Source organism: Pygocentrus nattereri, chromosome 28 (genome assembly GCF_015220715.1).
Source record: "Pygocentrus nattereri isolate fPygNat1 chromosome 28, fPygNat1.pri, whole genome shotgun sequence".
NCBI lineage: Eukaryota > Metazoa > Chordata > Actinopteri > Characiformes > Serrasalmidae > Pygocentrus > Pygocentrus nattereri.
The window spans coordinates 3,050,605-3,067,420 of record NC_051238.1 but is presented as its reverse complement, the minus strand read 5'-3'; the positions used below and the strand labels follow the sequence as shown (position 1 = coordinate 3,067,420).

At 43.4% G+C, this 16,816-nt stretch overlaps 1 protein-coding gene across 6 annotated transcripts in view; it reads right to left on the bottom strand.

Annotated features, from left to right (window-relative positions):
* Nucleotides 1-16,816, bottom strand: part of LOC108411859 (voltage-dependent R-type calcium channel subunit alpha-1E) — a 296,188-nt gene that overhangs the window by 13,296 nt on the left and 266,076 nt on the right. For 5 of the 6 annotated variants that reach the window (XM_037535799.1, XM_037535797.1, XM_037535800.1 and 2 more), the window contains 8 exons: nucleotides 13,798-13,863; nucleotides 13,616-13,707; nucleotides 12,216-12,381; nucleotides 10,808-10,935; nucleotides 5,625-5,721; nucleotides 3,353-3,458; nucleotides 1,094-1,201; nucleotides 587-687 (listed from right to left, as the gene is read on the bottom strand). In XM_037535799.1, coding sequence (XP_037391696.1) covers nucleotides 587-687; nucleotides 1,094-1,201; nucleotides 3,353-3,458; nucleotides 5,625-5,721; nucleotides 10,808-10,935; nucleotides 12,216-12,381; nucleotides 13,616-13,707; nucleotides 13,798-13,863 — 864 coding nt within the window. Of the gene's footprint in view, nucleotides 1-586; nucleotides 688-1,093; nucleotides 1,202-3,352; nucleotides 3,459-5,624; nucleotides 5,722-6,364; nucleotides 6,462-10,807; nucleotides 10,936-12,215; nucleotides 12,382-13,615; nucleotides 13,708-13,797; nucleotides 13,864-16,816 lie in introns of all 6 variants that reach the window. The other variant, XM_037535798.1, reaches the window with a different exon arrangement.

Sequence of the window (16,816 nt, the reverse complement as noted above, 5' to 3'; positions counted from 1 at the left end):
TATTACAACACTCATCACTAATATAACACTGACAATGCTAATATGGCATTAACATATCACAGATAATACTTATGTACTACTAATACAGCACTGAGAATACCGATGATTCTTATGTACCACTAACACTGTGTTTGTGTGTGTATATACACACACACACACACTCACTCACACACACACACACACACACACACACACACACACACACACACACACACACACACACACATATATATATATATATCTTGTAACACTGCTGTTGGAACAAAACCTTGTATCTCGAAAATGGTAACTTTACAGGAGAAGGACCAAACATACTTTACTTTTAATGTTAGTCAATGGAACCAGAATTTTTTCTAAGTCATTTTTGGCTGTTTATTTTGGTCCATCATTCATGAAATTTACACACAATACAAAAGCCAACATGTATTTTCATATTATGTCAAAAACTGAAAATCAACAAGAGATGAAAGGTTTTGTTTTGACAACAGCAATATATATATATATATATATATATATATGGATAGTGTGTGTGTGTGTGTGTGTGTGTGTGTGTGTGTGTGTGTGTGTGTGAGATATGTAACCCCACCTGCTCTTCCAGCTGCTGCCGGAGCTTCTTGGCTTTGCTCTGTTTGTAGTAGTCCATGATCATCATGGCTGCATAGATTTTCCCTATAGTCATATCACTGGCTGCAGGAGAGACACAAACAACCCTTATGTTTTATTCCTCCTCTTAAAAGACACTGTATTTTACATGCGTCTCATATTTAATAATCTTTCCTTTTTTTCTTTTTACATACAGGCAGAAACGGTTTCTCCTGTGAACAGGAACGGACTGCATACTGAATGATATGATGTTGGTAAACGTTACATTTGCAGACTTGGCAGACGCTTTCACTGGCGTTCCTACCTGAATGGAGATTCATGCCCTGGTCTCTTACGTTTCGTGTTAACCGCGATGCTATTAAAGATTTTCAAACAGTAACTACCAGGAACCCCATACAGAATAAAAACTAATTTTGTGGCCACTGCAAGAATAAAGTCTTGTGACTGAAACCTGCTCCTCAGGCTCACGTTCAGGTTCCTGACCTCTCACCTTTGTGAATGGGCACAAGCAGGTCCAGTGATTTTTGGGACAGGTGAGGCCAGATGATGCTGATTTCCTTCTGAAGTTCAATGTCCATCTGACCCCTGTCCTCACCGCCTGCATAACGTACAGATACAGTTAGGACTTGGCTCAGAATGTACAAAACAGCACCAATACAAAATTTCTCCAATAATTAATTATAGGACATATTTAACTTCTAAATATGCTCATTCACAGATTACAATTTTGTGTTTAATTTTCCCCCCAGTGTTCTTAAAAACTTTTCCAGTTCCCACAAGTTCCCTCTATCATACGATGCTACCAAAGCTGGGAGGAAGAAGGCGAGTACAAGCCTCCTCCGATATGAATATTAATGCATTAAACGCATCATTTTTTTATACTGTTTTGTTAAAGTTTGTGGAGAGATCTTACAAGATGACGAGTCCTCAGCACCTAACACAGCTCTGACTCGCTCTAGTGTCTAGTGCTTTAGCATTAGTTTACCAGAATGGGTAGTTTCCTTTGCAATAATGTCCTCATAATGAAGTGAGAACCTTCTGCTTTGATATGACCTTTGTGCATTTGTGTCAGTTCTCAAATACATTATATTGGCAAAAGTATTCGGTCGTCTGCCTTCACACACATATGAACTTGAGTGACATCCCATTCTTAATCCATAGGGTTTAGTATGATGTCGGCCCACCCTTTGCAGCTACAACAGCTTCAGCTCTTCTGGGAAGGCTTTCCACAAGGGTTAGGAGTGTTCATGGGAATTTCTGACCGTTCTTCCAGAAGCACATTTGTGAGGTCAGACACTGATGTTGGACGAGAAGGCCTGGCTCACAGTCTCCACTCTGATTCATCCCAAAGGTGTTCTATGGGGTTGAGGTCAGGACTCTGTGCAGGCCAGTCAAGTTCTTCCACACCAGACTGGCTCATCCGTGTCTTTATGGACCTGCTTTGTGCACTGGTGGTCAGTCATGTTGGAGCAGGAAGGGGCCGTCCCCAAACTGTTCCCACAAAGTTGGGAGCGTGAAATTGTCCAAAATCTCTTGGTGCTGAAGCTTTAAGAGTTCCTTTTACTGGAACTAAGGGGCCGAGCCCAACTCCTGAAAAACAACCCCACACCACAGCGCTTTACACCACTGCATTCCACGCTTTGCATTGCGCTTGGTGATGTAAGGCTTGGATGCAGCTGCTCAGCCATGGAAACCCATTCCATGAAGCTCTCTACGCTGTTCTTGAGCTGATCTGAAGGCCACATGAAGTTTGGAGGTCTGTAGTGATTGACTCTGCAGAAAGTCGGTGACCTCTGCGCACTATGACCCTCAGCATCCGCTGACCGCTCTGTCATTTTACGTGGCCGACCACTTCGTGGCTGAGCTGCTGTCGTTCCCAATCGCTTCCACTTTGTTATAATCCCACTGACAGTGGACTGTGGAATATTTAGTAGGGAGGAAATTTCACGACTGGACTTGCTGCACAGGTGGCGTCCGATCACGGTACCACGCTGGAATTCACTGAGCTCCTGAGAGCGACCCATTCTTTCACTAATGTCTGTAGAAGCAGTCTGCAGGCCTAGGGGCTCGGCTTTATACACCTGTGGCCATGGAAGTGACTGGAGCACCTGAATTCAATGATTTGGATGGGTGACTGAACACTTTTGGCAATATAGTGTATGAATGTCTGCACTGAACATCTTGTAAAGCCAGTTTATTTCTGAAAGCAAAAGTTTCAGATGTTCTCCTCTGTGTGCTGAATGTTCCTTTGTTCTTCTGAACATTTTATGTCAATTAAGTGACTCCTGGACATGGATAACGAAACTGAATTTCATCACCATACTCACGTAAAATATAATCATACCTCATGAGCAGGACTTGTTGTGCAATTTTCCATGTGCAATACTTGTAAATGTCCTATAGTGTAAAGATTTTTTTAGCTTTTTTTATTGATAATATTGGGCAGCATGGTGGCGTAGCGCTGTCACCTCATGAATGTATATGTCTGTCTATCTGCCCTGCAATGGACTGGCGACCTGTCCTGGGTGTATTCTACCTTCCACCCAGTGGCTGCTGGGATAGGCTCCAGAACCCCCCATGGCCCAGACAGATAAGTGGCTTGGAAGGTGTGTGTGTATATTGATAATGTTTATATTATTAATTTGATAGGACTGATGGGGCTAACACTTGTTTTTCCGTGCGTGTTCTGGACTCCTTAATCTTATCAAACAAGCTCTCACCAAAAAAAGCATGAAAGAAAAGTTCTAACCTCGAGCGATTTTGATCTCCAGCGCCGTGCGAATCAGGGCCATGAGGGTGGAGGTGAAGTGCACCGTCATCTCTTCATCCACTGGCATGTTCATCAGAATCAGCCTCTAAATATGGGCACATCACCACGGAGACAGAGAACAGCAGGTCACCACGGAGACAGAGGATAGCAGGTCACCACAGAGACAGAGAACAGCAGGTGACCACGGAGACAGAGAACAGCAGGTCACCATGGAGACAGAAGCACACACTCATGCTCACAGAAGACATACAGCAGGGGGACTTCATCTGCAAGGCTGCACTAGACACCATGAGAGCACTGCAAAGGTGGACACGTCCAAACAAAGCAGGCCACTGTATTTGAACATGTCACTTCAAAGCTGTGGTCAGACACCAGAATTAAACTTGCAATTATGAAAAACCCAATTTTAATGGAAAGGATGTGGGAACACACAAAAGAGAGACTTGCTTCCAACTAATTTTCACTAGTGAACTTTAAACTCCACAAATTCTTAAGTGTTGGAAGTGTGAGCCAGCAGAAAACGAGAGGGCAGGGTAGAAAGTAGGGGAGCATGGGGAACAACCTAACAAGGGGCAGAAATTAACACTGGCTTTTTTGGTTGTTACAGAAGGTCAAGCAGTGTGAGCTTCTGGCCACATTATTGCAGTTCCAAGCCGTGGCCTCCCACCAAAATTCAGAATGATTCGTCAGCGTTTTAAAGAGATCTGAGCCAAAAAGTGTTTTTAGGGCATGTAAGTCATTTTTTTCAATAAAAGTTTTTTGGTTACTGAGCTGTTTGTATAAATAACAAAATCTGACCTTATATTACTGTAATCACCATCTTGTTTCCTACAGCATAGCATCATTTTAAGCAGCTGACAAGCTCACAGCACGTGCAGCTGGGCTTAAGTTCAGCCTCCGTACAGTAGGGTTAGTTATTACACAGCGTTACAGCTCAGACACCTTTAATAAACAAAGACTAAAAAAAGCACATTTTGTCTTTTTGTTCCATGTTTACACAGAATTTAAGCTGAAAAAGAGAAACTTCTACTTTATTAGTGTCTTTCACGTTAGCATTTCAGTTTGGTTGGTTAGTGTAGTGGGTAACACCTCTGCCTTCTACTCTGGAGACTGGGGTTCACTCCCCTGCCTGGGTCAGCGCCCTACACTACACCAATAAGAGTCCTTGGGCAAGACTCCTAACACGGCCTTTGCCTACCTGTGTAAAAAATGGTCAAATTGTAATGCCAAATGCCATAAATGTAAATGGTTTTAAATACGTTTATTAATGAGATTGACATCATCAGTTGGTAAAGCTGTAGTTTTACTGATGTTTGATGTTTTTATTTTGCTATTAAACAATAAATCTGTCATTGTTTGACACTCAGTCTCATGTCAGCGTTCATATATGATCAGGTTGTGTGTGTAACTATCGACTGAGCTGATTGTCTTATAGATGATAATATATAATGCAGTTTGGTTGGAAAATTCCTTACAACATAGAATTATGCTGAATTAACTTTGTTTACACTGATTGATCAGACTTTTCTAGCCGGTGTTAAACTGACCCTCTGTTACAGTGAACCCACCCATGGGCTCAAGTGTAACACAGCACTTCCCCACATTTTGGGTGGAACTGTACAGAACGGCAGGAGCTGGAAAAAAGCTTGTTTGTTTGTTTCAGAGATGTTCATGTTGCTTGTATAAAAACATTTCGGGTCAAATATTTTTAAAGACTAACTAAAAACGAGATGTGATAGGTTGCGCCCCGTTCTTCCCTACGTCCACTTCTACTTGAGTACAATTTCAACCACAGTAAGGTGTGACCGCAGCTTAACAGTATAGCAGACAGCAGGATGCAGAAGGATGGCGGAGAGATGATGGTGAGGATCGACATCACTGAATCTACCTCCCACAAGCTGTAATATGATCTAATATTAAGGTTAGCTGTTTTTAAGCTGAGGGAACAGGTCCTAGCATCATACGCAAGTACACGCTGCTAACAAACATTCCAAAAATGAACACAGAAATATGCCCAGATTAAATAATACTATGTAATTGAGATGATGAACAACCACCACGTTAACACAATATATGAATTTCTTGCTCGTTTGGTCTCATTTTACAGCAGGTATCAGTGCACTCTGGATCAGGACTGCAACCAGACTGTAATCACAGCCTTGCTAATGCAATGGAAAGTGCGCATCTGCTGTAAACGGAGCCAAGGACAGGCCTTTAGCGTGATGGAGTAGTATATCACACTTCAGACTACCTTATAAGCCACTTTGGAGGGGCATTTCTTGCCCAGGCCAAGCGGCGGAGACATGTAGGTCAGCATCTCGTACATATCAGTGTAGTGAATACGGCCACTGAGTGGGGGGCATCACCGAGGGCAATGTGATGAAGGAGGGGAGGAGCAACAGGAGGAAGCATTTCCACGAGGAAAGGAAAGGAACAATATGGAGAGAAGCAAGAAAACAAAGACAAAGGGGGAAAAAAGAGGCACGTCATTTTTATGTGTCTCAGGTCACAAGGAAGAACAGATTGAAAAGGAAAGGATGTAACAGAGGAAAACCCAGCTTAAGCTCTTTCTATGCCCCTTCAGCATAGAAACATCAGAGGAGAGAAATCACTAGGACGGCCAAAGAGAGGAGGCAGCTTCTAGGATTTGGGGTTTATGTAGAGGCTTGAAATCGTACCAATAGAGAAAACAAACAACACTGTGGTTAAAGTATTTAATCACACAGGGAGCTCTTCTACAGCCATGCATGATATAAACCTCAGATCCACAGACTCAGTAACTGCCCCAGTCCCTCAGTACTGAAGAGGCCAAGGCCAATAGGACATGCACTGCGTGCCTGGAGGCTTTGACTTTGTCTTTGGCCGAAGGGTGGGGGGGTGGGGGCGGGGTAGGTGGGTAGAGCGTGGGGATGGGGGTTTTCCAAAAGCAATCAGAAAGAATGAAAAGAGGACGGGAAGTAAGTTGTGGGGTAAACTGTGGGTGAGCCAAACCTTGCATGCCACCCTGTAGGGGCAATTCTTCCCAAAGCCCAGAGGGGGCGATATAGTGCGCACTACTTTGTACATCTCCTTATAGTGTATCCTTCCACTGGAAGAGGAAACACAGGCTGTTAGCTGTCACAGAGGCACAACCTGGACATCACTGAACAGACTGTGCGATGGAGGGATTTGTCAATAGATTCAAATACTCATTCCTTCAATTTTAGCTTCAGCAGCCAATAAATCTGATTTTTTTTTTTTTATTTTGACCCAATCTTCTCTCCGATTTAGTCGTCTCCAATTCCACCCACTAGTTAGGACTCCCCAGATCACACAATACTACCAATGCTAGGAGGGCGAAGGCTAACCTGACCTGTGAAACCAGCCACCGCATTTTTTTTTTAACTGCTGCTCACACAACGTCACGGGACAGCCAAACGCTGGGAGAGGGGGGCCATCCTTCCCACCCAGAGAGAGAGAAGCCAGTCATGCTCTCTAGGACTCCCGGCTACAGACGGCTGTAGCATCACCAGGGATCGAACTTGAGATCTCCTGATGATAGGGCCAACGCTTAGACGGTTGCGCCACTCGGGAGCCCCAATTAATCTGATAATTAATTATAAATTAATCAGTTAATCTGTCTTTAGTCTGGAAAGGTGGGAGCATACAAAAACAGTCATTGGCTGAAGAATGTTGTGGATGCATGTTTAGCTACTTCATGGAATCTGCTGTAAGGACTGGGGAAGACTGCATCTACACAACAATAAGAGGATGGCTAGCCTATAGGGAGTGTTAAACTAATGCAAGTCAATGATGCTAACTAGCTACAAAGTGCTCTTTAATTCAGTTAGCTAACTTTTTGGCAACTGGTAGATAATAGTAGTGAAGTCCTGCACTGTAATCATGTCCTATAATAAAGTTATACTTTGCCATAAGACTTTGTCCACAACCAATATATTTGTTTTCAGACCAACACATTTGCATAGCAGAAGTTGTATGTCAGTTGCAATGGCTTGGTACACACTGTATGATTATTGCTGACCACATTTTTTCTAAACATTTTCAATGGGAGAGACACGTTCAGTGCTGTTGGTTAAAACGTTTAACCACACAGTCAGGCAAGATGGAGTAAGTGGAGCGAGACACATTCCACTTCCTTCATCAACCAATCAGATGAGCAGGCCTTCAGTGACTATGAACATGGAGAACAGACCTAGCTGCTGAACACCTTAAACACTTATTTCTCTAATGATAACTATCACAACATAAACAAAGTATAATGTAGCACTTGAGCTTCCAAGTAGCTACTAAGCTACTTGCAGCATGAAGATGACATTCTATATTCAAATGGAACAGCTGGAAAAGCTGGAGGTAAAATAAAGCTAATTAAAAGAAAACAATAAAAAGAAAACAAAAAATGCTTATAGGTTTCATCCTGGCACTACCTTCTGCCCTCATAAGCTGTTACAACAAAGTCACTAACAAAGGGTTTGGTGGTAGGCACAGGGGCCCATAGCTCTTGGGGGAGGTGCTGATCCCAATTATTCTGGTTATATGAGAAAACAACAATTAAACCATTATACCCAAACTGCCACTGTAAGGGGTGCAAAAGAAACAAACATATATGTCTTGCATAACTCCAGTCTTAAGTCCACCTGGGAAACCTTGCCTTCAAAATATTGCATGGTCATGATGGATTGCCTCTAGGAAAGGGGTGCCCAATCCTGGAGTTTAGCTCCAACCCTAATATAACACACTCTATTCAGGTAATAAAGACCTTCAGGGGCATCTGACAAAAAGAGCCAGGTGTGTTGGATCTGAACTCTCCAGGATGGTAGATCTCCAGGACCAGGATTGAGCAACCCTGCTCTAGGACATCTTGTCCTAAAAAAACATTTCTACCTGAAACGTCTTCGCTACAGTAGTGGTACTCTGCTCTGATATTGCAGAGGCCTGAGGTCATTTGGTGAAGCAACCAGGTATAGGAAGCATGGGGTGTCCTCTAGAGAAACTATGTGCCAAAGAAAATAGGTGAAGGGCCCCTTATAACTATTAGTGGCTCATGCAGAGAGATGCTGTAGTTGCTCTCCAGTGACTTGTTGACGCAAGCCGCCTAGTATTCCTCATATGAGCAGTCTTAACATAAAAATTATCTACTCAGTTTGGCAATGATGCCAATGATGAATGATTAGTGAGGGTCTGGGTAGGTAAGGACTGGAGACTATTCACTCCTTGCTGAGGAGTTTGACAGCAGTTGAGCAGGTCTTCACGAATCTCTGGTATTAGGACTCCAGACCCCTAAAGCTCTTCACCTTGGCTGACATCCCACAGACAGTCTCAGGAAGATGATCTCGCATTGCATCAGGCATGTACAATAGATTACTGTTAACACTTCACCCAGGTTCTAGTGAGCTCAGGTAGGAGAGTTGACCACAATATCACCAGATATCATGTATTTACTTTTGGGGGATGTCCTGAGATCAAAGTCAATTTGGGTAGGCTTCTGGAGACACCTCTACCTGCAAGTATGCACTGCAGAGATCAACGGAGCAAAACCACTTCTGAAGTTTTTCAGAAGTGATAGCTTCCATCTTTTTTCCTTGAATCACAGGTGAGACCTAAATAGTCTGAATGCTCAACCACCTCAGTGGCAACCATATTCTTGCTCTTTTGCTCCACAGTTTCCCTCCTGGCCAATGGAAGACAAAGGGGCATCAAACCCATGAATGAGAGTTGTCAAATGCTGTTCAGGGTAAATCCTCTCTTGCTCTGTAGACACAACTGATCTATGACAGTGTTCTGGTGAGGATGCCCCTGCTCCTGGCTGAGTTTAAGGTGGAATCGACTTCTACTGATATTGTTTGTTGCTGTGGCCCTTGTGCATAGTTGGCCTTGTGCTGAGTTCTTTGCCCTCAGTGGCTGACTGAGCATACATTCAAGGTAAGCTCACACCTCCTGCTGCTATCTTGACCAGGCATTTTGAATTTCCACGAGCAAGATCTTCTGTAGGCTGAAGAACGGAGATTGTCAATCTAATATCTGACAGAGCAGCATACTCCACTATCAAGATCCAAAAGGTAAAGTAAAGGCCCTGGGTGTTTCCAAGCTGGCCAAGATACGACGTGGGTCCTCATTGTATGTCAATCCCAGCACATTCTCTACCTTGTCTGCCTCACTGACTCCCGGTTCTCAGAGTACTCGGTGCTGGCAGATCATCACTCCTCTGCTGATGTGTAGATCTATGTTTTCTGCGTCCAAACCACTGTTGCAATGCTGCTGTCAATAACTAGGAGTGTCTCTTTCCTTTGGGCCCAGATCCACTTGGGGCAGCAAGGCACCATCTTCCAGAGCATGAGGAAATTGAACTGCCATCTCTTCCAGACTCTGCTATTTTTGCCAGGCAACCTTCTGAATCTGAGCAAAGGTAAGGCTGATCTAGAGTTACTATAATGGGCCATTTTAACCTGCCTATACACAGCTGGACCAGAAAAAGATGGCAGGGGTATCTAGCCTGTCAGGGCATCAGGAGCGTCAAGAAAAACTGCTCCATTCACAGGTTATTTATGCATTCTAGGAAGCGTTCTCAGGGCTGCCTCATGTCCAATAAAGCTATCTCTATGGAGTACTATTCAGTGGCAAACCCCTTTAAACAGGCCAATCTTGGAGTGCCACAATTTCTCATTCCAGATGATGCAAGTGCTTTTTACCTTCACCAAAATGTCTATCAATCCCACTTCTGACACCAGTGTACTGCACCAATGAATTTTCAAACACTTTCTTGCCCTTTTGTCACTCTTTACACAGACTCTTTACCAACTTCTCACTTTTTTACAACACTGTGCAGAGCTGGTACATAAATCACAATAACAATCAAAATAGCATAATGAACTTATGTGAATAGAAGTGTTGGAGAAATAGGAGCTAACTAAAAACAAACAACACCAAAACTGTGACTGTATGCCACAGTAATTTTACAGATATAATCCAACTGACCTTTGCCCCAGTACCTAAAAAAAAACATTCATTCCATCATTTAAGGCATAAAAAGCATATTTACGACCTTTTCAAGTGAAACAAATGTGACGTCTTCCTAACATACAGGGTTTAATTTCTGTGTGCAGTTCGCAGCTATGGAACTGTCATTCATTTGTTCACTGCAGAGGAGTACATTCAGTCAAGTTGGCATATTCAAGAGGTCTTATTTAGCATTTATATTAATTATAATAAAATAAAATCCAGCAGCTTAAGAAAAACAATGTTCATTAGTTACTGGGCCAAAAATATTTGCTCATCAATGGAATTTATGTTCTTTTTTAGCAAAAGAAAAACACAAAGCTCAGAATAGTGTGTCACCCCCAGAAAGGTGATGGTTCCCAGGTGAATTCAGCGTGTTAAAACTGTGAGGTTTTGTATTTTAACAGGAATGTGCCAACTTGGTCCAGACCCACATCTCACCAGGCAGCTCGATCATACTGCCCCCACATCCGGACAAATTCATCCAGGTGATGGGGACCCAGAATGGAGGAGTCACGTGTCAGGTACTCAAAATTATCCATTATAACAGCAACAAACAGATTCAGCATCTGGGGAGAGAGGGAGAGAGGGAGAGAGAGAGAGAGGGAGGGAGGGAGGGAGGGAGGGAGAGAGAGAGAGAGAGAGAGAGAGAGAGAGAGAGAGAAAGAGGGAGGGAGGGAGGGAGGGAGGGAGGGAGAGAGAGAGAGAGAGAGAGAGAGAGAGAGAGAGAGAGAGAGAGAGAGAGAGAGAGAGAGAGAGAGAGAGAGAGAGAGAGAGAAGAACATGGACTGATCTGTGTGTATAGGCACAGTTGTGAATGTGCAATGCGCAGTGTTAGCCAAGTTGTTTAAACAACAGAGCAAGCTAAGCTACCAGTTAGTTACTCTGTAAAAAATGTTGCTCAGCTAAGTGAAAGCTCCTGTTCAGAGAAATGCAACTTAGTTGCGCTTAGGCGGCAGATTAACTGAGAGCCTCACCCTCCTGATGATACAGGTGACGGCACGGACCCTAATTAATCATAGATATTGAGCACGTATACTTATAAAGTCCAGAACCGGCCAGCTCCAAGACAGTTTCTTCCCCTGGGCCATCAGGCTGGTGAACAGCCAGTAGTGCTGGAGCATCAGTCTATAGGCCTTTCACAGCACCTCTGAGTCCTCATCATGATGATCGCCATGGACAATCCACACCTCATCCACACCTCATTAGACTCATTCTGATCATACTGCACCTTAAATCTAGCAAATATATACTTACACATATAGATTCACATCTTGTACATTTTCTATTCAAACTGTGTATTATCTGGAAGATTTCTATATCAATATTCTGTCTCCTGCGTACCTGCATCTCATTTATTTATCTGCCTCAGGCGAAATAACATCGTGGCTGTGGTTTGGTCGTCATACATCATCACAACTGTGATGTTAATGGCGATAACACACTCCTTGAATGTTCCACTGCTTTTAGACAACAGTTAAATAAATACAGTAAGAAAAGAATAAACCAGGCCGTCAACGCAGCGTTTAATATTTTAATGTTGGGTTCCTTCATCAAATTATAGCTCCTTAACGAGCAGCTTGTTGCTACGTCAGAGTAACGAGTTCCACCCACTCGCTGTTCAGTCTGCTGTAAGCTTTGCCTTCTGAAGTACAGACTGAGCCATAAAACTGACCCAATATCAGGTTCAGCTCAGTTTGGTCAGTTTCTCCAGATAAGTATTATCTCAGAGACAGTGTTTGTGAAAAAAAAATGTGATGTTGTGGTGAAATAACAGCACAGTTAGACGCTTCTCAACCAATCAGCTTGCGTGGCCGGAACTGACAGCACGTATGTTCATGTCTCTTACCAGGAAAGAGCTGAAGAAGATGAAGGAGACGAAATAGAAATAGGCAAATTCAGTGCCACAGCCCCCCTCAGGCTCGGCTGTGGGGGTCAGAGAGGGGTCAGCCTCGCACTTCTTCCCCCCTAAACATGACAGCATGATCTCCTGCCACGACTCACCCGTCGCACTCCTACACACACAAATCCACATAATAAATACACACAAAGGCTGGACAACAATGGATTACAGCTGTAACTAAGATTCAATAATATTCAATAAAATTGACTATTAAAATATTCCAAATATCAAAGCCACTCAATACGACATATTTACCACTTTTTCTGTCTGGAATAAATGTTTGCTCATCAGTAGTTAGTATTCAGCTGCATTTATTACTGAGAGTAACTGAGGATGAGCCAGCTAGCTAGAAAATGATTACATTTTTAAATTATTGGCCGTTAAAGCCAAAGAGTTTAGCATGTGCTCTAGTATTACATTACATGAAGTGACCCTTATTAGTGCCACAATGGGGAAATTTCACCTTTGCAGTCTAACCCATAGGGTGCAGTGAAGTACCACATTCACACTAGTGAAGACACACACTAGGGCTCAATGAGCACACTTGCCCTGAGCAGTGGGCAGCCCTATGCACAGCCCCTGGGGAGCAGCTGGGGGTAAGGTGTCTTGCTCAAGGGCACCTCAGTTACAGACTGTCAGCTCAGAGGATCGAACCGTTGACCTTCCGGTCGCAAGGCTGGTTCCCTAACCTCCAGCCCATGACTGCCCCTAAAAACAAGGCAGTGACCCGTATGGGGATCGAACCTGCAACCTTGCCATTATTAGCACCGCGCTGTAACCAACTGAGATCACCTGCCACACATAAAGCAGTTTTGAGCAGCTTAAACACCTTAAAAATTCACTGACGAGAGTTCACAAAAATTAATTTTTTCAGATGGTTGAAGACACTGTTGCTCACTGCCTCAGAGTCAGCAACCTGTCCAGGTTTGCCACATTGGACTCCTGGTTTTAGTTTTAACTTGCAATTAAATTCATCTATTTTTTCAGTGACGTCTGTTCATTACATTGCAGAATTTGAATTACATTTTACTTAAATAAGTCCACCGAATTTGTTTAAATATATAACAGGCAATAGTGCAAGATGATATGAATTAATATGTTAATTGTTTACAATATTCATATCATCTAATAATAATAGTATCAATAAATGCAACAAGAACACATTTTTTTCCATTTGCTTGAAGTGAAATACGCCTTGAGCTGTTCTTAGTTGTATAGAACACTTGAATATTTGAGAAAATGTTCGACAGATGTTAAAAAAAATTGAAATATTCAACAGTCCATCGGTACACATACGCCTGCAGGCCAACACGGTGAGCGAGTGAGTTTCAGAAAAGCCGTGTTACCTGAACAGTAACATCAGGGCTCCAAAGAAGGTCTTGAAGTTGTTGTGTTGATTAATGTGAGTTTCTTCATTTAGCTTTATATTCCCGAAGACCTTCAGACAGTCAAAAACATTGAGAAAAGAAAATCTCCAAAAGAGCTGCTCCATAAAATGAATACAGTAAATGTTTCCAGAGGGGGTTACCTGCATCCCAATAATAGCGTAGATGAAGAACAGCATGGCAATGAGCAGACACACGTACGGGAGAGCCTGTGTGGGACATTGGGAAATTGAAGTTTTTGTGAAAGTTTTCGTCACATGGGACCAAAGCGGTTCATGATAGATGTTCTCGAATTGACCCTGTGATTTCACTGTTGCAGACAAATATCCAATGTCGGAATAAAACCATGAGAGTCTCGCTAGAGCTCTTGATCGTTTAGTGTGAGGTGGTCAGGACGGACTGTCTTAACGGGGTCTTTTTGTTGTCTTGAAGCTGAAATATAATCAACCATGTTTAATACATTGTAAGGTTTAGGTCTTGGCTCATGCAAATAGTGATGCGCCAGTGGTGCAAGAGTGCTTGCGGGCGATGTAAGGAAATGTGCAGAGGCATTATTAAATAACCATCAATGTTTTCAAAAAGTAACTGCACATCTTACAGGTCAGCCCCAGATCTTTACATGCCAAACGCTTTCACTGTTACAGGTTCAGTGAACCTGAGATGCTAAAACAGCCACTTTTGATTTTAAGTTAATATGATTCTTGTTTTATAGCATCAAGACGAGAAAAAGACTGACCTAAGACCGCCATCCTGACCACCTCACAGTAAACGATTGAGATGACCTGAGTGCGACACAACTTTAGCAAGACTCTCATGATTTTATTCTGACATTGGAAATTTGTTTGTGGCAGTGAAATCGCTTGAAAAGTTGTTTGGTATAAGAGACATTCCCTCTATTAAAATGTGCTTCCTACACTTTGATTGGATAGCCTCACATTCTGGGCAAAACAAACAAACACCATTACATGCTAATAACATCTTAAAGTGACTGAAATGTGAGAATAAACACAAATGTAAATAATCTTTATTGTTGGAATGCAGAAATACTGCCAACATTGTCAACACAGAATAGTGATATTCAGTGTTCGGCTGAAAATCGAGGCGTTTCCTGAATGATTCAATGTAAAAGTGTAACGTAAAAAGTAAAAAATAAGTCACCTGAATATCTTCCAAGCTTCAAATGTACAATGCAAAGCTTCAGGTTTTATTCATTAAATACAATTTCACCGTTTCTCAGAGCAAATGGATTTGCTATTGGGAAAATGCTGTTATCTCTCAGCTCCTGTACAATAGAAAATTGGAGCAAATGGCCACCGAATCCACAGCCTCAGACAAACGTCTTCAGGCAATCAGACGATTAATTACCACAATTAAAGTTGATGTTTTTTTCTAATGGAAGTACCCATTGCTGGGTTATGCCTCTTCCACGAATAAAACCGATAGCTGAGTTCACCAATAAGAACTTTAAGAATGAATCTAAGCATTCAGGGTCAAAGCAAAAACAACCTTATATCAGTTTCGAAGGCGTCTCGCTGACGATGAGCAGAGCAAAAAATGGATTTGTCCAATTGGGTTAGTGCTGACCAACGTTATGCTGAAAGCAGCTAGCACTTTAAAGTTGGTACTACAGCCGCTTTCAGTGGAACGGTTTTCATTCCACCTTAAAAGCTGTCGGCCTTTATGAGGACAGGGGCTCATCAGAAAGTCCAGTGAAAGTTCGTTCACTGGACCTGGTGGTTGTGGACCATGACTGCTGGCATGTGTGCGTTTTCATTTGCCAAAAAGTTTGTTAGTGAGCCGTTTCAACATCTCCAGATTTCATGACTAATCTAGGTTTTTATAGTCATTTTCACCTCCATCGATTCATCACTCTGTAGACGTCACCTGGCATTATCGTACTCTGACAGCTGTAAAGGAATTTCTTCCATGAACAATTTATATCTTTTATTCAGCTTGGTCTTCTGCCTTGTTGTGCATTTGGAGATCTCCAACAATTCTGGACACATCCTCGAATGTTCGTCTTGGCAACCATTACAAAGGTGCAGCCTTCCATTGTGAGCTGAAGTCATTTGAACACCACTATTTTTGAGGCTTTGACTGTCTGTAAGGCAAAAATCCTGTTTACATATTTCCAATTTCAATACTTTGAGGACCTTCTCAATCCCACCGACACGTTCTCCAGTGAGGAGGCTGAGTCTGGGGACATGGGAATAGGCTTGTCCATTACTGAGGCCGAAGTCGCTAAGGTAGTTAAGAAGCTCCTTGGTGGCAAGGCTCCAGGGGTGGATGAGACTCTTTCCCAGTGAGAGTTGGACTCCGTCAGGGCTGCCCTTTGTCACCAATTCTATTCATAATTTTTATGGATAGAATTTCTAGGCGCAGTCAAGGGATGGAGGGTGTCCGGTTTGGTCACCTCAGGGTCACATCGCTGCTGTTTGCAGATGATGTGGTCCTATTGGGGACATCAGGCCGCGAACTTCAGCTTTCGCTGGATCGGTTTGCAGCCGAGTGTGAAGCGGCTGGGATGAGAATCAGTACCTCTAAATCCGAGACCATGGTTCTCAGGCGGAAAAGGGTGGAGAGCCCTCTCTGGGTCGGGGATAGGCTCTTGCCTCAAGTGGAGGAGTTCAAGTATCTCGGGGTCTTGTTCACGAGTGATGGTACAAGGGAGCGGGAGATTGACAGACGGATTGGTGCTGGGTCAGCAGTGATGCGGCCTCTTTACCGGTCTGTTGTGGTAAAGAAAGAGCTGAGCCATAAGGCAAGGCTCTCGATTTACCGGTCGATCTACGTTCCCACCCTCACCTATGGTCATGAGCTTTGGGTAATGACCGAAAGAACGAGATCGTGAATACAAGCGGCTGAAATGAGTTTCCTCCGCAGGGTGTCTGGACTCTCCCTTAGAGATAGGGTGAGAAGTTCAGTCATCCGGGAGGGACTCGGAGTAGAGCCGCTGCTTCTTCACGTCGAGAGGAGCCAGCTGAGGTGGTTCGGGCATCTGGTTAGGATGCCTCCTGGACGCCTCCCTTGGGAGGTGTCACAGGCGAGTCCACCTGGGAGGAGACCCAGGACACGCTGGCGCGACTATATCGCCCAGCTGGCCTGGGAGCGCCTCGGAATCCCTCTTGGAGAGCTGGTGGAAGTGGCTGGGGAAAGGGAGGT